At 42.6% G+C, this 21,592-nt stretch overlaps 1 protein-coding gene across 1 annotated transcript in view; it reads right to left on the reverse strand.

Moving 5' to 3' along the window:
- The window catches only part of LOC117557216 (HMG box transcription factor BBX), a 40,757-nt gene extending 19,894 nt beyond the window's left edge, over positions 1-20,863 (reverse strand). The window contains 11 exon segments of the mRNA XM_034232934.1: positions 783-863; positions 9,938-9,979; positions 9,982-10,014; positions 10,144-10,211; positions 10,293-10,497; positions 11,313-11,330; positions 11,332-11,469; positions 11,471-11,575; positions 11,711-11,882; positions 19,440-19,517; positions 20,733-20,863. Of these exon segments, the coding sequence (XP_034088825.1) occupies positions 783-863; positions 9,938-9,979; positions 9,982-10,014; positions 10,144-10,211; positions 10,293-10,497; positions 11,313-11,330; positions 11,332-11,469; positions 11,471-11,575; positions 11,711-11,869 (849 nt within the window). The 5' untranslated portion in view covers positions 11,870-11,882; positions 19,440-19,517; positions 20,733-20,863.
- Between the last annotated feature and the right edge of the window lie 729 nt (positions 20,864-21,592).

The raw sequence follows: 21,592 nt of genomic DNA on the forward strand, positions 1-21,592 counted from the left end.
ATTATTTAGCAATATTAATTTTTAACAACAAATGTTAACTGTTACAGTAGGATCAAATACTTGTCTGGCTCACTTTGGGTTACCGGGCCTCACTGAGGCTAACATTAGCATCCTTGATAACCTTCATCATGAATCAATGTTCCAATCCAGCTATGAACGCCATCACATGTAACACGACACAGCTTTAACCATGACTGAAGTACAGTGATATATGGTCACAGCCACATATTAACAGGAGAAATGTATCAAATGTGGTCAAATAGGGAGGGAAATCTAATTAAAACCCTACACAATTATTAAAAGTGAGACAATAAGATTTAAAATGTGTAGTAAAATAAAATGAAAGTATTAAAACAGAGATAAACTGAGAAACCAGAAAATGAATGAAATTAAGCAGTGTAAAATCCTGTTAAATATCCTGTTAAGATAAAAACATTATACTGGTAAAATGCAACTATAATCTTAATATTTACTTATTAAGTGCAGTAAGCTGTGCCTCTGTTGGTTTGAACATTTTGGCCTAAAGGTGGCACTAGAACGGCTTTTCAGATCATTTTCTCAGCATTTTTTATTGATTAGATATAGATCATTTTCGTTACACAAAGCAGTAATTTGTGATTATTATCAATCTTATTTTTGTAGTGACCGAAGGAGTACACAGATCTGAACAAAAAAAGTAGTTTTTACTGTTATCAATGTCATCTGTCATAAACTGAGGTAACTATAGAAAGCTTGTAGAGAAGAAACTGGTATATCATTCATGAATTGTATTTCAGTCTTACTTCTGCCAGTTGGGGGGGGGCAGACTGAACACTGCCTCCAGTACTGTCAGGCACTCTGCTTGGTACTGTCCCAGACAAAATCTGGAGATTAAAAACAAGTCAATTCTGTTGGTCATCAAACAACAACGCAGTGTTAAAGTGGGTTCAGCTCATAACCATTCAAATATTTGTAAAACTGAGAAAGTGTAGTACAAGTATAAGTGCTGGTTTATATAACAAATGTTGTTGTTAGAATCCTTTGATTGGAGACGATCGAAAGCTAAAGCAGTCATTATGAAGACTAGCTCATTCCAGAATAAAAAAAAAAATATATATATTATTAGATTGTAAAAATGTACGCACTGAGATCACCAACTACATTTGTCCAAGGGCCAAAATGTATCCAATAGGCACTAGACACTTCCTAGGGCCAGCGCTTTTTATATAGCCCAACATTTTGAAGTTGTTGACCGGACACACACACACACACACACCAACCACCCACCCCCCCCCCCCCCCCCCCCCATAAAGCTTAGCAGACTCTTCACCGAAGGATCACTTCTAGGCAGGGTTACTTTGTAAATGTAATCGGTTACTGAATACAGAATACATGCTCTGAAAGTAATCAGAATACAGTTACAGTTACGTGTCTTAAAAAACGTATTCAGATTACTTTTAGAATACTTTCTTTTCCATAACAGATGGGTATGTTTTGGTGAACAGGAGACACGTATTTTACTGTTTTAATGGCTTATCAAGAACTCAAACACAACATCTTGGTGTCATTCTGGACAGCTCCCTCTCATCTGCACCACACATAAAAAACATCACCCGGACTGCATTCTTTGTACTGCCTTAAAACCTTTCCTTAGAATATGTTATGAATTGTAAGGTGCCCTTGTGTGCTTTGAAAGGCGCCCCTAAATAGAATGAATTATCATTATTATTTATTATCTGAAACGATGTAATAACTTGTTCCAGTCACTTGCCCCAGGCATTCAGCAGCAGCAGGCCATTCACTTTGATTTGACCCCGTTATGAAATGTCATCATTTCGACAATAAATAAATGCTACATAAACGTTATCTTGCACATTTTATCTAACCATCTCCGTTTCTAACTTTCAATATATTTTAAAAGAGATCTCTCTCTCATCTGCGTGCGGGGGCGGGGCCTCTGCATCTCTATCTCTCTCTCATCTGCGTGCGGGGGCGGGGCCTCACAGACACGCTGCATCTCTCTCGCTCACAGACATGCTGCAGCGCCGTGCAGTGTGCACACCAGTGGCGGTGCTAGGGGATGGCTACTTGGGATCAAACCCCGGATGTTTCACTTAAAAAAAAATTCTTTTTTTGAAAATGTCTCGGGAGTAATGTGCAGTACCGGAGTCCACCAGAGAGGCAGCCGCTGCGGGACATTAGCCTGCGTACTGCGTAGCCTTCCCTGCCCTGAAGAAGAAGTGATCCTTCCTAGTGCCTGACGTGTTTTAAGCTAATAGCCTATAAAGTTATGGATATTAGAAAGTTATTTTCATCGAAGCAGGCCACAAGCTGCAGCAGCAGCAGCAGCAGCAGTATCAGCAGCTGACAACAATGTCATCACCAGCAGTGTCCCGCAGCTCCTGCCTCTCTGTTGGACTCTGTCGCAGCAGGGCTACTGCTGTGGTGCGGAGCGCACAAAACACAACTCTTCACAACGAAGGATCACTTCTTCTTCAAGGCAGGGAAGGTTTCGCAGTACGCAGTCTACTGTCCCGCAGCTGCTGCCTCTCTGTTGGACTCCGATACTGCACACAGTGGTTACTGCTCCGCCAACGAGAATGTCTGGCGGGCCGGATGTGGCCCGCGGGCCGCCAGTTGGTGGTCACTGTGCTAGGATCTACAGAGCGCCTAAAAAAAAGTGCCTCGTGCGCACGATATACTTTCTCTCGCGCACAGGAAAGTTACCGGTTCGCCAAGTAGGAAGTGGAGCGGACAGGAGACGACCGTTTCATTGCAGACTGTTATGTTTATGTGGGGAAATAGCAGTGCATACATTATTTGAGATATATTTCGAACTCAGACTTCATCTTAAGGACATGTCGGCCAGAGGTGTAGCCAGTACTCAAGTTGTAAAAAAAAATCAGGGGGGATGGTGGATTTTATCATATGGGGACATAATTTGTGCTGATAACCCGCCGAGGGTGGGAGACCAACCAGCATAAAGATAATTATTATACTCCTAAAACAACAAGCATGTTATGGATGTTCAGATACTCCTTTCATTGCTCTTGACCAAGGCACCTCAGAATTAGAGTCGGTCCCCGGGCCGCCATGGCACCACTAACATTTAGGGTCAAATGCAGAGGACAATTAGTGCAAAATCTTTTTTTCACTTTAATTTAAAGGGGGGGGGGGATACAAAAATGTGGTTATAATGAAGTATATGGTACAAATCTTGTAGGTTAACAGTCCCTCATTTATTATTCAGATGATCAACTGATTATACTAATAATAAAGTCAAAATAGTTTTTAGAATATTGAATTATAGTGTATTTTTTCAAAAAAGCAGTTACTGGTATACGATCAAAACTGGTATCTAAAGGGTTACATTTGTATCGTAATTAATTAAATCATTATGTAAATTAAACACTTATTGATCCGTCATCATTTTATTGCAGTTCAAATACAAATATTTTATGTTAACATTCCCAATGTTACTTTTTTTAACAGCGCATTAAGTGCAAATTGAAATTGTTTACAAAATATGAAAATATATTAAAAGATTATACAAAATAGGACCAATGTTGTCAATGGCTGCCTACTCCACTCTCCCCCATCTCATAGAAGTTTCCAAAGATTTCATAATCATGCTTTTTGGTCTCAATTTTTCTGGCTCTTGCTTTCGGATTGTTAGCTAAGCAATGGCTTTGAAGCCAAGTCTTGACATATACCTCTGGTCTGAACTTGTTCAGTGGAGGGCCAACACACTTGATGAAAAGCAAGGCTGACATGCTTTTTACCTCTAGGGAGCTTCTAGTTGTGGTTCAAATGTTCATCTGACTAAACCCACGTTCACACTCAGCTGTGGAGATGACCAGAGTGTTCACTGCTTGAAGGAGGGGTTTCAGCTCTTCTGGTGCTGGTGGTATCATTTCATCAACAGTTTTGAGTCTTACCAGCTAGCTAACACGAGAGAAACACGTATAACTCCAAACTAAGTTGTTATTGCTGCTTATGTCCATAGATTCCACCTTTGGTGAGTAAAGTAATGAGTAATGACTAAGATTACTGACTCTTGACTTACCTGAAATGTTATTTTTAGTATTTTTAAATATGAAGTCCCTCAGATCGCGATGTCCTCCTGGTCGCTTGGCCATTGTGATGACCGTTACCTGTATGGGGGTTATTCCCAGCGACGTGCAGTCAGGGGAGGCAGGGGAGGCAGAGCCTCACCTGTCATACTCATAGACTGGCCATACTACAATGTAACGGAAAAACAACTAAAGAAAAACTAAATAGTAATAATAATAAAATGTCTCCACTGATCTGTGTTGTAAGTGTGATTTCTGTATGATTCCAATCGCTTTTTATAGTCAAAATCAGCTAATTTGCCGAGCTCCGCTACAACTACGGGTAGCGATGAGAAGTGAGGCAGGGACGAGCTCTGCCTCTCGTGAGCCCACAGTAACTTGCTGGAGCGCGGGCACTAATTTAGCGCGGGCACTTATTTTGTGAGCGCGCTCAAGCCAGTTACTGTGGGGTAAGGTGAGGCACAGATGAGATCTGCCTCACCTCAGAATGCGTCACCTCACAGAAACTGGCTGGAAAGCGGGCCCTAAGCGCATGCTTGCACCATCTCACTGTATGTCACCAATGTAATGTGTGTAGATCCCTTTATTACATTTATCCTCGCCATCCATAGTCTCTAAATAACTTATTTCACGTATATATGATATTTAGGCTCGCTGGTCTCATCATACAACGGCAATGAAAAAAGCACCAGGGGAGGCAGCCATAACCTCTGCCGCACTGAAGGGGGCGCACATGAGCCCACAGGTCCTTGTTGCTACTGTTATTCTACGCAGAGACGGTAGACTAGACGCGAACAACAAGCTAGACTTTTGAAACTAGAGGAAGATACGGAGGACTTTTACAAAAAAGTAATAGAGATTGTTGTCCAGAAGGATAGCATGGACTTCATCTTCAAGTCAAGGTAAGACCACCATTGGTAATGAAAATAGGATCTTACTAAGAAAGAACAATCCAATATTTAGATTGTGGGTATCCTTTTGTTGAACAGTCTGTTTTAAAATGAATTGAAGCATCAGACCAAAAAAGCTTTTGAAAATAACCGAATATTTCGATTAAGGTCAGAATATAATATTTGTAAATCTGACTCTGAAAAAGTCAGTGCCTCACCAGCCATGAACTTCACCGCACGTCACTGGTTATTCCCTATCTTTATTCAAGAGCGTGGTATTTAAATTTGAGAGCATACTTTATGTATTTATTTCCCTCAAACCCTGTCCTCGCACTCAAATAGTGCCTGCTTGCACTTAGATTTGCTCTGCTTCTGCTCAAACTGTACGCTTGCACTCAGATATATTGCTGCTCTCAGATTTATTCTGTGCTCGCTCGAAATTTTTGTGCAACAATCCTGTCAAAATCCCTCAACCAATAGGAGGCCAGGTGTCCTTGCGGGTGCGTTCGCTTTACTTATTACAGCGTCCCGTAAGGGCGGTTACTCTTTGGTTTATAAACTCCCACCCTCCACGGCTTTATAACATAGCATGTATTTCACTTGTTTGATTTACAACTTTTTTTTGGGGGGGGGGTTAAGCACAGTTAGTATATGTTTATAAAACGGACAAGTCAAATCAAGCAATCTGATGTTTCTTAGCCGTGATATAATGAGCGTATATCCAGGGAATAGTTGTCGTTACTTTTCACAAATCAGTATCCCTCCGCGTCTGAGAACCGTTACAATTGTTACATTACGTCCGTCACGAAACTAACTAACTAACTAACTAGCAAAGCTTAAGATGGAAACATTTAAGGTTAACTTCGACCTCCGGGGTGGGCTTACTATGGAGGAGTGGATTGAGAAGTGCCTATCCCCAGAAAAAAAGCACCTAAACGCCGACATTCGCTATCTGTTATTGTTGTTGCATAGCAACCACCTCGCACTATGTTCTGTGCAGAAGGCAACAGAGGGACGATTTTATTTTATTCCTGGGCTGATTTTAGTCCCAGTCCGCCACTGAACGTAGCTATTATGTAAGGTAGTTGTAAATCAAACAAGTGCAGTACATGCTATGTTATAAAGCCGTGGAGGGCGGGAGTTTATAAACCAAAGAGTAACCGCCCTTACGGGACGCTGTAATAAGTAAAGCGAACGCACCCGCAAGGACACCAGGGCCAGGCCTCCTATTGGTTGAGGGATTTTGACAGGATTGTTGCACAAAAATTTGGAGCGCGCACAGAATAAATCTGAGAGCAGAACAAATCTGTAAGCAGCAATATATCTGAGTGCAAGCGTATAGTTTGAGCAGAAGCAGAGCAAATCTAAGTGCAAGCAGGCACTATTTGAGTGCGAGGACAGGGTTTGAGGGAAAGAAATCAATAAAGTATGCTCTCAAATTTAAATACCACGCTCTTGAATAAAGATAGGGAATAACCCCCATACACCTGCGCTTCTGGCATCGATCAAACAGGCGCATCACGGCGCTCTGAAACCCTCTAGGGCACTCACATAGTATAGCGTCAGTGACTTGGTAAAAATGTCATTGCGTGTGTGCGTGCTCACTCGCCCACAGTATTTTACTCAAAATGCGCAAAATTAACCTTCCCTAGCCTACAGCACCCGCCGCCCCTGGCAGCGGGACGTGTAATTCAGCCTCTGAGAAGAGCAGCACCAGCTGCAAAGAGCTGTGCCTTTTACGCACCGCCTTCACTGTGTTTATCTTCATTAGAACAGCTAACAAGCGACTGCAGGCTGCTACATTACCACACACACCTCTACACACATCAAACTGCCAGATTATTCCCCCTATTACTCGTTTTATGAAGGAGATGTCCGGTCACCAGGGCGCATGATGTGTGTGTGTGTGTTTGTGCTCTGCTCAGCTCTGCTATGTATTCGGTGTGTTTGTGTGTGTGTCCGACACCGGCATTTGTTTTCAAATTACCATGAAAAGTAATTTATACACATCTCCTTATAATAAAATGTATAAAATGGTGTACTAATCGGGCAGTTTGATGTGTGTAGAGGTATGTGTGTGTGTGTGTGTGTAGAGGTGTGTGTGGTTAAAACGTAGCAGCCTGCGGTCGCTCTTTAGCTGTTCTGATTAACTTGAACACAGTGAAGGCGTTGCGTAAAAAGGCACAGCTCTTTGCAGCTGGTGCTGCTCTTTTCAGAGGCGGAGTTACACGTCCTGGTGCTGCAGCCATTTCATGAAGGAGGCTTTCCTTCTATAAAACAGCTGTGGGCAGCAGATACAGTGAGAGTCACAGACATGAATTCATAGATCAAGGCAGACTCTCCTGCCAATCTGGTCTTAAACAAATAGCTCTACACCTCTGGCCGAAATGTCCTTAAAATTAAGTCTGAGTTCGAAATATATCTCAAATAATGTATGCACTGCCATTTCCCCACATAAACATAACAGTCTGCAATGAAACGGTCGTCTCCTGTGTGCTCCACTTCCTACTTGGCGCACCGGTAACTTTCGCGTGCGCAAGAGAATCTATATCGTGCGCACAAGATACTTTTTTTTCCTAAGAATAAATATTTAATATATATAAAATAATGTATTTTATTATATTATTGCTTCTGCATTGGATTATTATCGGATAGGGTAATAACTTCATAATTAACTACGACTGAAAGCAGAAGTCTAGGGCAAACAATTCTAAGTCTCTTCAGTGAGCATGTCACAAAATGATTTAAAAAGAAAAGCCAAATTCTGGAAAAACAAAAAAAACAAAAAGTCTAATTTGAGATGCATTGTGGGACATGTAGTTTATGGGCAATGTGCTTCTGTAAAGCGGCATTTAACCGTATAATAAACATATTATATTCTTTGCAGGCCACATGAAATGAAGTTGCGGGCCGGATTTGGCCCCCGGGCCTTGAGTTTGACACCCCTGCTTTAGGGGCTCCGTAAGGATCCCTTTTGTAAATAGAATCTATCACAAATCATTCTTGAAATAGAAACATACACACCTTAACTTCTACTTGAGTACAGTGCCTGTGTATATATACTTGGTTACTTTCAACCACAAGCCACTGCAACCCAACATAGGAGTATCAGGGTATAGTGTATATAGAGTATATATTAGGGCTGTCAAGTTAACGCGTTAATAACGCAAAAAAAAATTAACGCCACTAATTATTTTAACGCGATTAACGCATGTGTATTTTTTTTCCTCGGCCGCCCCGTAGTTTCAGAGCGCATCGAGTTTAAAATACCATCTACAAGCTGATGCTGACAGCCCCGTTCCTGCCGCCCGCTTGTGGGAGACCACACTTCCACGCTCACCGGCAGGCACCGACTGGCCATCTGGAGGACCGGGAGGGGGTGTGTATGTGTGGCACGAGCGAGCGAGAGAGAGACCTTACGTGCATTGTTGTTGTTAGCATCTGGTGCTAGCTAGCTGCGCTAACGGATATGGAGCTGTTTAAATGAAAACAGAGGAGCGACATTTCGCCACAACTGCGCCGAGCACTTGACTTTATGCAGGAAGCCAGACAGTGGGACATTGTACGAAAAGTCAGCACACTCAGCACGGATAGTGCGCAACATGATTGCAGCGTCCAGGCAGCTCCCGTTCGAGCATATGCCTTGAGTTGCACATAGCTCCAACGATCACACACACACACACACACACACACACACACACACACACACACACACACACACACACACACACACACACACACACACACACACACACACACACACACACACACACACCACACACACACACACACACCACACACACACACACACACACACACACACCACACACACACACACACACACACACACACACACACACACACACACACACACACACACACACACACACACACACACACACACACACACACACACACACACACACACACACACACACACACACCATTTGTATTGTATTATTGAATGAGAGGTTCCAGGTTGAATTGAGGCGAATATTTGTAATGTTCAGAGGTTGTTGTGTTTAATATTCATGAGGATATGTGTCATTGTTCAAATGATAATAAACATTTGCATAAAGCATATTTGTCCACTCATATGTTGATAAGAGTATTAAAAACTTGAAAAATATTCCTCTAAGGTACATTTAGAACAATCAAAAATGTGCGATTAATTTGCGATTAACTATGGACAATCATGCGATTAATCGCATGATAATTAATATTTTAATCGACTGACAGCCGATATATATAAATTAGTGCTGTCAAAATTATCGCGTTAACGGCGGTAATTAATTTTTAGAATTAATTGCGTTAAAATATTTAACGCATTTAACGCATGTGCAGAATGGCCCGCCCCATACGTGCCACCAGTGGCAGCGCCAGGGTATGGCTGGGGTAGGCTACACCCATACCAAGAAATGGCTTTAGCCCCACCATGAAAAATGATGTGTTAAAGGAAGCAAAATAAAGTCTGCCAACTCGCGGAGTAAATTGCACAGACAGCAGTTAGTAAGATTTATTTCAGTAGCCACGGTTTTGAAAACTTTTGTCACGTAGTGATTGTCTTCTCAATAGAACATCTTTGATAACGGCGTGGTGTTGTTGCAGGAAGTCCCGACGGAGAATACTTTTGCTGTAGTACAGGGGTGCACATAACTGGTACGCAGGTTATGTGCGTAATCTCTCTGAAATGCGTACCGTCACTTGTGTCACAAAGCGCATGTGTTGTTATAAATAAATGTTATAATAAACATAGATACTGTGTTTAAATGGATATATCCGCCTTCTTTCATTTATCTTTCCATTCCCACAACAATATACATAAATAAATGGCATATTTTGGACATAGTTCGAATGGTGATTAATCATGATAATTAATTTTTAAGCTGTGATTAATCTGATTAAAAATTGTTAATCGTTTGACAGCCCTAATATATATATATATATATATATAACAATATATATATATATATATAACACGTTCTCAGAACACACCTGTTCCTTGTCCCCTGGAAAGGAGTTCCCTTCGCTGGCTGCCGGTCAGGTGACCTGGGTTTAGTGCTGGAAGGGATCTGCAGTGGAACACAATACTGGGGCTAGTCACACATTGAAATAAGATAAAATGTACATGTACAGATAAATAGCATCAGTGATTGGTCTGACTTGAGAGCATTGTAAGGATGCACCCATGGGGGGCTTACCTCTCTGTTTGTGAGGGCATGTTCCCCCGCTAACAGCAGCATGCTTAGGCCTCCCATCTTCGTAGGGTCTGAAAGAACAACAGAAGTTAAGAACCATCCAAAATGTTGTCACTTGGTCACTGAAACAAACAATATTTTATCATACACACCTGCCATGGCAAAGTTTAACTGTGGCATGCTATCAGTTTTGGGCACTTTTTTGGCAGTGGGGGAGTCCTTGGTTGAGTTGGAAGAGAAGGACCAAACTTTTTTGCGGGGGTTGCTGACCGGGGGAGCAGAGGGGCTCTTCACTGGCTTGCTGGTGGCGGGACACCACTTGTAGCCCGGGTTTGCCTTCATAAAGGCATCCTTGTACTGAAGGAACATAAATGATTTAGTTACAATCAAAACATATATGAATCAATACTAAATAAAGTATTTTACGATAACATGAAATATTGTGGATAAATATGAGAAATTAGCTTAATAAAAACTGTGTGGTTTAGGGTTTGATCAGAAATGATTGAAAATGGCCTTGTCTAAACAAATATCCATCCTTCACTCACTCCTTTACAAATAATAATAATAATAATAATAGAAAAGGTATGAATTTGGAGATTTATAAGTCATAATTGTGCTTCTCACTTTTGTGCAATTTGGGATAGTTGGCAAAAGTAGTGTTTATGCTTTGGACATGTTAATGGCATCAAATATGTTTCTGAGGCATAAAACCTGATATCATCTTCTATAACTTCTGATCAGAACAAATGTAAGACGATTTTATAACGAGCAACATGTCCAAAACAAAGCTGTTTTGGAATGTTAACACTTTCTGTTGCATGGACAAGCAGATGTTTGCAGTTGGTCAATCAAATCAAAGGTTCCTGCTGGTTAACTTGTTAAACATAGACAAAGACACAATAGCCTTCATGATGTCTTTCAATAAAACGGACATTCATGCAGAACAACTATTTTCTCTTGTTATGAGCTTTTTTTTTGCATTTTGTATGATATCAAGTTGCTTTTTTTAAACACTAATAAAGCCAATCCAAAAGCTTATCACCAACAAAGCTGCACCAGTTCTTTAAAATAATGTAAAATCATGTTTCACACTGTCAAGTTACTTTGGCGCTACTGTAGAGAGTGGGAAAAAGGGATAGTACACGTGCAAGAGTCAGAGAGCACGTCACCTCCTTGGCCATGTCGGTTGTATTTCTGCTTCTCTTTGGGCTCCAGAACAGCCCACCAGTCGGCCAGGATCTTGGTGGCCCCGCGGTTATCCAAGCGGGGATGTTCCTGCCGCACCAGGGAGCCGGTGGCGTTTTTGCAGAAGAGAAGGAAGGCATTTCATTGGCCGCCGAGCCCGCTGTTCATTGGAGTCCTCCTCCACTTCCTCTGTTTTGCTCCCACACTGCACCTGTGACCCCTGCTGCTGGCCACACAGCACCGGCTGCTGAGACACAATCACAACCAATCAGATGCAATGCTTGTCCCCTGTTTTCTGTCTTGTTTGTATGAGAAACTGTTGTTTCTCCTGAGTTTGAGGATTAGGTGATAAAAATGACCTGTCAAGCCATTACACACTTACCTTCTCCAGCTCTTCTTCATCCTCCTCTTCTTCCTCCTCAGAGAAATCCAGAGCCTTTTTGGAGAGAAGTGGGTGCCACTGCAGACATTTACGTTTGGGACGCTTGCCAGCGACCTCCCCTGCAACAGGTGGCTCCTTACCCCTTCCTCCACCCTTCATGGTACTACTGCACCTAGTAACCAATAACAACCATAAGACCTTCAAACAATGCACAGTGAATATATGCATTGGTGTTTTAAATGTGTAATAATAACCACTGGTAATGTGCATGAACTAAACAGAACATTTAATTACCTCAAGCAGGTTTGTAAAATAGGCATGGAATTGACCAAATACATATTAGTAGGGATGCACGATAATTATCGGTCCGATATTAGGAATTATGACGTCATCCCGATAAACCCGATACCAGTATTAATAGCCCTGATAATATACAATATATTTTTTGGGTAAAAAAAAAGAAAAAAATACTGCGGTGTGGGTGGATTGGGATGAGGGGCGCTTGTTTTTTACTCTGCTCCTCCCGTTTTGCCAGTACTATGGTATTAGTGGTTTAGGAAGAGGGGAGTTTTTCACAAATCCAGCGCTCCCTAACTCGTGAAGTCAGGACAGTAAACAAACATGTCGTCGGTGGTATGGGCGTTGGAGCTATGTGCAACTCAAGGCATATGCTCGAACGGGAGCTGCCTGGACGCTGCAATCATGTTGCACTATCCGTGCTGAGTGTGCTGACTTTTCGTACAATGTCCCACTGTCTGGCTTCCTGCATAAAGTCAAGTGCTCGGCGCAGTTGTGGTGAAATGTCGCTCCTCTGTTTTCATTTAAACAGCTCCATATCCGTTAGCACAGCTAGCTAGCACCAGATGCTAACAACAACAATGCACGTTTGCAATGCACGTAAGGTCTCTCTCTCGCTCGCTCGGGCCACCACATACACACACCCTCCCGGTCCTCCCAACAGCCAGTCGGTGCCCTGCCGGTGAGCGTGGAAGTGGTGGTCTGCCACAAGCGGGCGGCAGGAGCGGGGCTGTCAGCATCAGCTTGTAGATGGTATTTTAAACTCGATGCGCTCTGAAACTACGGGGCGGCCGAGGAAAAAAATACACATGCGTTAATCGCGGTTAAAATAATTAGTGGCGTAACATTTTTTTGTTATCGGTATCGGTCTGAGAAGCAGGACGTTATCGGTATCGGTTTCAAAAAACCAATATCGTGCATCCCTACATATTAGTAATCAGGCCATTTGTACATATAACTTGAAACATTTGAATACTGAGCTGATCCTGATATACATATATGTAATACACTTTATTTTAATAAGCTGAACTCTGGCTTCAAGCTATAGTGACGGACATTTCAAATATGAAAAGTGAGGCTGACCTCTGTCCATGTCAAAACTTTTTTGGTTTGATTTCACATGAGCAGGGGAGCATGTGAAGATATCAAACTATCCCTCACCTGAACATGCTCTCATTAGCTTTTAATTTACTATGCTAGTAAATTAATTAATTTCCCTTCCCCTATACTGTGAGTGACATAAACAGAACTGCAAATATTAACGGATGGTAATTTAATGCTGATGGAGTGATATTTTGAATTAGATACCACCCTCTATCAAATAATGGCCTATATGTTACAGAGCTGTACAGGAACACTAATGAGAAGAATTGAACCGTGGATGTTCACACGTCATGGGTTTCATGGTGTTCCAGAATGTGGCTTTTACTATGAAGCAGGGCAAAGTAAAATACCAAAACTAAAATATCAGCTTATATTGTATGTAAAAAACATTATCACTTAAATTAAGGTTATCCCCTAAAATTATATTCAGAGAAACTGACCTTCCACTAGATCCACAATGGTATGTTTAATCACTGCTATGAAGTAATAATAATAATAGATTTAATTTGTTAGCACTTTTACAGGTGCTCAAAGACGCTTTACAGATATAGTGAAGAGAAAAGAAAAGAAATGAACAACAAATAAATATATAGTTAAAGTTAAAGTCAAATAATACAAAAACAATCACACATTAAAAGCCAGATTGAAGAGGTGAGTTTTTTGAAGGTGGTGAGGTCAGTGCAGTCTCTGATGGGTTGTGGGAGTGAGTTCCAGAGGGAGGGGGCAGCGACAGAGAAGGCTCTGTCCCCCCAGGTCCGGTGATTGATGCGGGTGGGGATGGATAGGAGGTTGGCTTCTGATGAGCGGAGGCAGCGGGAAGGGTGTGGTGGTGCAGCAGGTCTGTGAGGTAGGGGGGTGTGGTGGTGCAGCAGGTATGTGAGGTAGGGGGGGGGGCTGATTGTTGAGGGCTTTGTGAGTAATGAGGAGGACTTTGAAGTTGATTCTTTGACGGACGGGGAGCCAGTGGAGGTTCTGGAGGACGGGAGTGATGTGGTCTCGGGAGCGGGTGTGGGTGAGGAGGCGGGCAGCAGAGTTCTGGATATGTTGGAGTTTATTGAGGAGGTTGGATGGTATGCCGTAGAGGATGCTATTGCAGTAGTCGAGTCTTAATGTGATGAATGCATGAATCAGGGTTTCAGCAGCAGAGGAGGAGAGTGATGGGCGGAGACAGGCAATGTTTTTGAGGTGGAAAAAGGCGGTCCTGGTGATGTGATTGATGTGGTGGTTGAATTTGAGCTGACTGTCGAAGATGACTCCGAGGTTGCAGATATGAGAGTGTGGCTGTCAATGGTGAAGTTGAAATTCTGGATGTCTTTGATACGGGATGGGGGGCCGATGATGATGTCTGATTTGGCACTGTTCAGTTGGAGATAGTTTGTTTGCATCCATGCTTTTATTTCTGAGAGACAGTTGGTGAGAGTGGAGTGTGTTGTGGGGGTGATGGTTTTTGTTGAGATATAAAGTTGGATGTCATCGGCGTAGCAGTGAAATTGAAGGTTGTGGCGACAAATTATTTTGCCAAGGGGGAGCATGTAGAGGATGAAGAGGAGGGGGCCAAGTACCGAACCCTGGGGGACGCCTTGGGACAGAGGAGCAGTGGAGGAGGTGCAGTTGTTGATGTTGATAAACTGATGTCTGTCGGTGAGGTAGAATTTCAGCCAGGAGAGTGCAGTGTCGGTGATGTTGAGTGATGATTCGAGGAGGGACAGCAGGATGGTGTGGTTGATGGTGTTGAATGCTGCGGTGAGGTCGAGGAGGATGAGGATGTTCAGGTTGCCGGAGTCAGAGGAGAGGAGGAGGTCGTTTGTGATTTTGAGAAGAGCTGTTTCGGTGCTGTGTTTTGATCGGAAACCGGATTGAAATGGCTCAAAGAGGTCATTGGAGCTGAGGTGGGCTTTAAGTTGTGAGGCAATGACACATTCAAGTATTTTGACAGAAAGGGGAGATTTGAGATGGGCCGGAAGTTGGACATGATGTCAGGTGTGAGTCCAGGTCTTTTGAGAATGGGTGTGACAGCAGCCAGTTTGAGAGAGGGGGGAACTGATCCAGATCTGAGGGAGGAGTTAATGATGGTAGCAATGAGTTGGGAGATGGCAGGGAGGCTCTCTTTAACACATTTGGAGGGCATTGGGTCAAGTGTGCAGGTGGAGTTAATTCCAGTCATGAAGTCGGACAGTTGCATGGGGGTCACAGGGGAGAAGTGGGACAGGGGCTGTGAGGTGAAGGGGGGGGAGCCAGGAGGGGAGGTGGGGGGTGCTGATGAGGGTGTCAGATTGCTGTAAATGTTGCTGATTTTGGTTTGTAAAAACGAGAGGAAGGAGTTGCACTGTTCGGTGGTGAAGGACGAGGTGGCGTTGTCACAGGGTTTGAGAAGTTTGCTGATGGTGGAGAACAGACGCTTGGGGTTGCTGGAGCCAGACTGAATGAGTTGTGAGTAGTAATTAGACCGGGCTGCTTTGAGTGCGTTACTGTACTGCTGGAGATAGTCTTTGTAGATTTGAAGATGGACTGTTAGTGTGGTTTTTTTGTGTTGGTGTTCAAGTTGACGTTTCCTTGAGTTCGGGGGTATACCAGGGGGCGGAGTGTATGAAAAGAGACATTTTTTTGTTTTTGTGGGGGCCAGTTCATTGAGACAGAAGGAGAGGGTGCTGTTATAATAGTCCACAAGTTCAGATGGGTTTTCAGAAAAGTGGGGGGGGGGGGGAGACAGACATCTTGCAGGTAATGGAGGCAGTGATTGCTGAAGGTGAGATGGATTTGAGATTTCTGTAGGTTATTGTGCGTTTTTGCTTTTGGGCGGGGATGGGATGTTGATGTCCATGATGATGGCCAGGTGATCAGACATGTGGAGATTGAGGCTGGACAGATGATGGATGGTGAGACCAGTGGAGCAGACCAAGTCCAGGATGTGACCACGGCTGTGTGTTGGGAAGTTGATGTGTTGAGAGAAGTTGCAGCAGTGAAGGGTTTCCTTAAATTCAGAGGCATATTTGCAGGTCGGGTCGTCAACATGAATGTTAAAATCACCCTAAGAGGAGAACAGATGGGGATATGGCAGAAAGCTGAGTGAGAATGTCAGAGAGGTCGGAGAGAAAGGAGGGGTTTGGCTTCGGGGGACGGTAGATGATGGCTGTGACCAGGGGAGTGGGACCAGAGAGTTTGAAGATCAGGTGTTCAAATGAAGAAACATCAGGGATGGGGATTATGGTAGCTTTTATTTCCTTTCTGATAATAGCAGCTATACCACCACCCCGCCCTTGTGGGCGAGGTTTGTCAATGTATGCGAATCCTGCTGGGGTGATTTGATTTAAAGAAAAATAGTCCAGGGGTTTTTGCCATGTTTCGGTCAGATACAGAAAGTCCAGGTTATTGTCTTTAATTAATGAATTCAGAATGTGGCTATTACTGTGAATGGAGCGTGTGTTGAGCAGGGCTGCTCTGAGGTGACGTTGCATTGGGGGGGGTTGTGTGGACCGGGGGAGTAGAAGGAGATTGGTCAGATTCACGTGTTGTTTGTTGTGATGGCGTCGTGTGGGCGTGTGACAGGACCGAATGGACGGGATGGAGTGTGGAGATGTGGAATGAAATAAAAACTTACGACCAGAGCCTCTGTGTGGAGGCGTTTGCGGAGTAATAGATATACAATAGTATATAATAAATAATAGTAGTAATAGATTACTGAACTACATTGTGACTGGAGCTGGTGGAGTTTCAAAATGGTGTCATGATATCTCCAGTGCTTCTCAAAGTGTGGTCCGCGGACCACTGGTGGTCCGTGAGCGCCCCCTAGTGGTCCGTGAGTATATTGGTAACATTTCACATTTGAAATAAATAAATACATTTAAGTTTTCCGCACTCTCGCGGGAGTATCTCCGCAATGGAGCGAGCTTAAGTTTCATGATATAGCCCAGCGCAACACCTTTGTCACACATGTTGCCACTTGTTTGTACCATTTCCAGGCGATTTGTAATCTGTTCTAGAAAAACTATGTTTTTTTTTTTGATTTCAAGAAGTGTATTAAACAAACAATGAATGTCTTGTATGAACATTTATCCATGCTGGAAGTAGATTTAGATGTTTTAGGAGTTAGATAGAGATTATTATCTAATATATGCATCCAATGAAGCATTGCATGAAGTCTGTTGATGATCAGAGGCTGTTGTTGGGGCTGCAAATACGTTTTTTTTATTTTTGTTTTGTAGGCAGACCATGCAGGCCAGCCCAATGGTCACCAAGGTTCATGTTTTAATAGCATTTTTACAAAAAAAAAGCCCACACGAGCCTAACGTGAAAAAATGGCTTAGACCTCAGAGAATTAAACTTGGGCCTGCGACCATAAGGCGCTTTCACACCAAGTACTTTACCCAGGAATAGTTCCCGGAACTTTTATTTCCTGGAACTATCTAGAAAATCACGTTCAAACCGGAATAAGTCCCTGAGGGAGCCGCTGACGTCACTTCTTCTTCTGCTTTGGGTTTACTGGCAGGCCGCAAACAACTTCACGGCGTATACTGCAACCCGAATTCCCCGGCCGGAGGTCCCCGGAGTTGGGGACTGGCTTCAATAGCCTTCCGAGTAAATCGCCAGAAGCGCCAACACCTCCTCATCTCCACCGCTCCCATGTTTTTTTTGTGTTGCCATAAGTTAGTCTCTCTCTGTTGGGGCGCTGGGCTAATGCTAATAATGCTAATGCGAGCAAATAAAATGGCGGCTTCACAAAAACTTTTCAGAGTTTTACGGGGCGTGGTTTGCAATTCGCCCAGCCAATCAGAAATTGGAACCTTTTTCTTCCCAGGAAAGTCCCTGCTCTCTAGCAGGGACTAAAAAGGGTTGTAAAGGTTCCCAAAAAAAAGTTCTAGTTCCAGATCTTTTTGGTGTGAATGCAAAATCCCAGGAACTATCGGAACTATTCCTGGGAAAAGTACTCCTGAAAACTATAGTTTTACTGTATTTTGTTTTGAAAATCCACAGCGGAGGTTTGTGTCGTACTCCATGCGGTGTATTTTAATAATAATAATAATAATAATAATGCATTACAGTTTTTATTAGAGCGCTTTTACAGGTGCTCAAAGCGCTTTACAAGTACACATTACACATATTAGACATGTAAGAGTCATTACTGCGGACATTACCCACAGGAGCAAATGCGGGTAAGTGTCTTGCCCAAGGACACAACGGCCTATTTTGCATATCAGTAGCCAACGATCTGTGAATCTGTTGGCTCGGACCTAAACTCCGTAATAAATGTAGTCTACATTTCATAAGAGGTGTAAAACCTGAGCATTTTAAATCGCATTTGAACTAAATGCTTATATAATCTGTAGTTGTATTTGTATTGTTGATTTAATGTGTGAACGAGGCGATATAGAGAAGGTTAAGCTGTCATTATTAGGCTGTAATTTGTTATAAACTGTTGGAGTGGTAAGCAGGCCTATTGTTTTTGGATATTTGTGGAGTTAGGTGGTCCGCGAGTGTTTTTTTATTGGTTAAGATCCTTGGTATGAAAAGGTTTGAGAAACACTGTTATACACCTATACTGAGACTTTAAACAAAAAGCAGTTTAAGTGCTATGGACGACTTTTTCGTCCCAATAAGAGGGAAGGAAAAATCTAACAACTAATTATTTGAAATATTATTTATTATCTGACAAAAAGAGGAGAACAACTCTTCGTATTGAAGTGAAAAAGATCATTTAGTGGACTTAGTGCTTTGTTAGAGCTTTTCTTGGCATGTTTTTCTTGTGAAGAAGACAAAAGGTACAAAGTCACAACAGACAGTGGTCAATTAGCCAAACGACTATCACTGCTGCATTCAATCAAGTTATGTAAAGTGATTTAAAAGAGGCTGTCAGCACATTTCAGAGGTAAGGGTAACATCAACAATTATTATCTTCCTAAATATGACAGGGCTACAATGATAGATTGCTGTATGGGAAGTGTATCTTTGATGCTTGCACCTTCAAGTCCTTCATTTTGAGTTATTAAGCATAATACTGTCAAAACACAACTAAGTGTAGGAAACTGCAATTTATTAAACTTAAGTTCTCTCCAACAAAACAAGATAGTTGTTGGAAAAAAGCAACCCATAACAGTATATCATTTTCATTATAAAAGGGGCACATGTAAATGTTCTGCACACACTACAGATTAGTGGAAAAAACTAAGCATTGGTCATCAATCCTGCCTGTATGTTCCTCAATTGGTTTGTATTTCTCAACATGGTTGCACTTGTTCAGGATGTCTAAGACAATGTTTTCTTCAGGACATCATCCAGACTACATGCCAGTGTATGTATTTATGAATGTTGAGTGGAAAACAGGGATACTTACTGAAGAAAAAACTATGGAAATACTGTATGAGTGATGATGATGAATCTGCCACAGCCTTTGTCATGCAATGATGATGACCTATAAAATACAAGACACTGTTCTCAGTCATTTGTTACACCGTCAACTCTGCAAACAAATACATGTACAATTGACCCAGTTTAGCACCTCGTCAGCTCCGGAATACGGTGGGACATTTTGTCTGATCTCGTTTCTGATCACTTAATCGTGCAGGCGATCCGCCCTTGTGGCCAAAACCAAAACATGTAGGCCAAACCCTGCGCTCACTAAATGCACTTCTCCATGACACAGGCTAATGAAGCGGCACGAGTGGCACGAGCGGGCTTTAACGTGTCTCAGGTGAACTGCTGATGCTCGGCTGGACTGTTCGGGAGTGAAGTGTTGAGCTGCTGTTCTGAGCTTCTTACGCTCGATAACAGCACATATGTTGTGTATGCGAATACATCACGGTTAATGCCTACATACTAAGATTCTACCTCCAAGCACATATTTTTATTTCCGTGCAAAATGTCGATCTGTGAGCTCTGACAAGACAGACACGCCGAATGAGAGTCCATCTTGCTTTGGTTTGGAGGAGAAGCCCAAAGTACAGTATTGGACATATTTCACTGCTGTCAAACTCTGCGAGGACAATGTCGTCGAAATGTCTCCCAACATCCACAGTGATTAATGAAACTGGGGATGTTCTACCCCGGCTCGTGCATCTGTGCACAGTGTTGTCTGAGCCGTGGCTCCATTTCCTCGCACTGTTACTAGGAATAAAAGTAGCTAGTTAGCCTGCTAGCTCTACAGCTCGCTAACTGGACGTGTCACGGTTTTAACATGCAATGGTTCCGAAACAGGAGAAGCTTCTTCCACAGCTGCTTTCTAAACTCACCGACTAAACACAATACTGGTTTGTGCTTTTGCAACTGTTCGTTTACACACAACGCAGGTTTGATGCGGATAGGAAGAGGGAGGAGGGGGGGGGGGGGGGGCGCAAGTCACACCACCTCACTGAGAAACAGTTGATTTGCCATTTATTTTCAAAGAGGAGTGGAGCGACACAGTAAAAGTGTCAACCACGTATGGTAGGCTGTATAATATCGCTTATCAACTAAATGGCGGGGGAAAGCAGCAGTCACTGAGGGGAGAGTCAGCAGGCGGACATCATGTCCACAAGCAACGATCATAATATTTCTCACAGACTGAGAGGGTGAGACCGGGTTTAAACGGAAAATCAATGAAAGCACACTTTCTCTGTCATGAACCCCCCCCTTAATGTCCTGAACATACCTCTGATATCCTGCTCAGGTGCCGGGGGGGCCCTCTCATCATTGATGCCGTCCACCTTTTTAACTTATTGACACATCATAACAGTTCGGCACTGGCTGTACGAAACACAGCTTTGTCAAGTACATCCAAATTGCACGCGAGCAAACCGGAAGCTCAGCGATGTGTTACCAAAATAAAGACGATTTCCTTTAAAGCATCGGAGCTTTATTTAATCATTTATGTAAAGTATCTAAGTAGATTTACTCAAGTAGGCTACTGTACATAAGTACAATTTTGAGATAGCCTACTACTACTTTACTATTTTGAATTGGTGCTACTTTGAACGTCTGCCCCACTACAGTTCAGAGGTAAATGGTGTACTTTTACTGCACTAGGCCTACATTTATTTAATACCTTAGTTACTTTGCAGATTTGGTTTAATGATGTGAAATATATTTTCTGCACTTGAGTTTGAGCACTTTAATTCATCAATAATTATAGTCAAAACATATATATTATTCTAAAATGGATCAATCTGCATAATGAGTACTTTTACATAATTTGCTACTTTAAGTATATTTTAATGCTAATACTTTTCTACTCGTACTTGAGTAACCTTTTAAATGCAGGACTTTTACTTGTAATAGATTATTCATACACTCTGGTACTTCTACTTTTATTTTAAGTACAAGATCTTAGTACTTCTCCCACCTCTGTATTTACAGTAATTACCAATAACCTAAAGGAAAACATGTCCTCGTCAAATGAGTATGTGTATTCTGTGGTGAATTTGATGATCTCTGAAGCCTCTGTTCCATCTGTTAAGGCTGCAGGAAACATAGTGCCCAGACCAGGAGGCCTCTGATGTTGGAGAGAAGCTT

Source organism: Gymnodraco acuticeps, unplaced genomic scaffold (genome assembly GCF_902827175.1).
Source record: "Gymnodraco acuticeps unplaced genomic scaffold, fGymAcu1.1, whole genome shotgun sequence".
NCBI lineage: Eukaryota > Metazoa > Chordata > Actinopteri > Perciformes > Bathydraconidae > Gymnodraco > Gymnodraco acuticeps.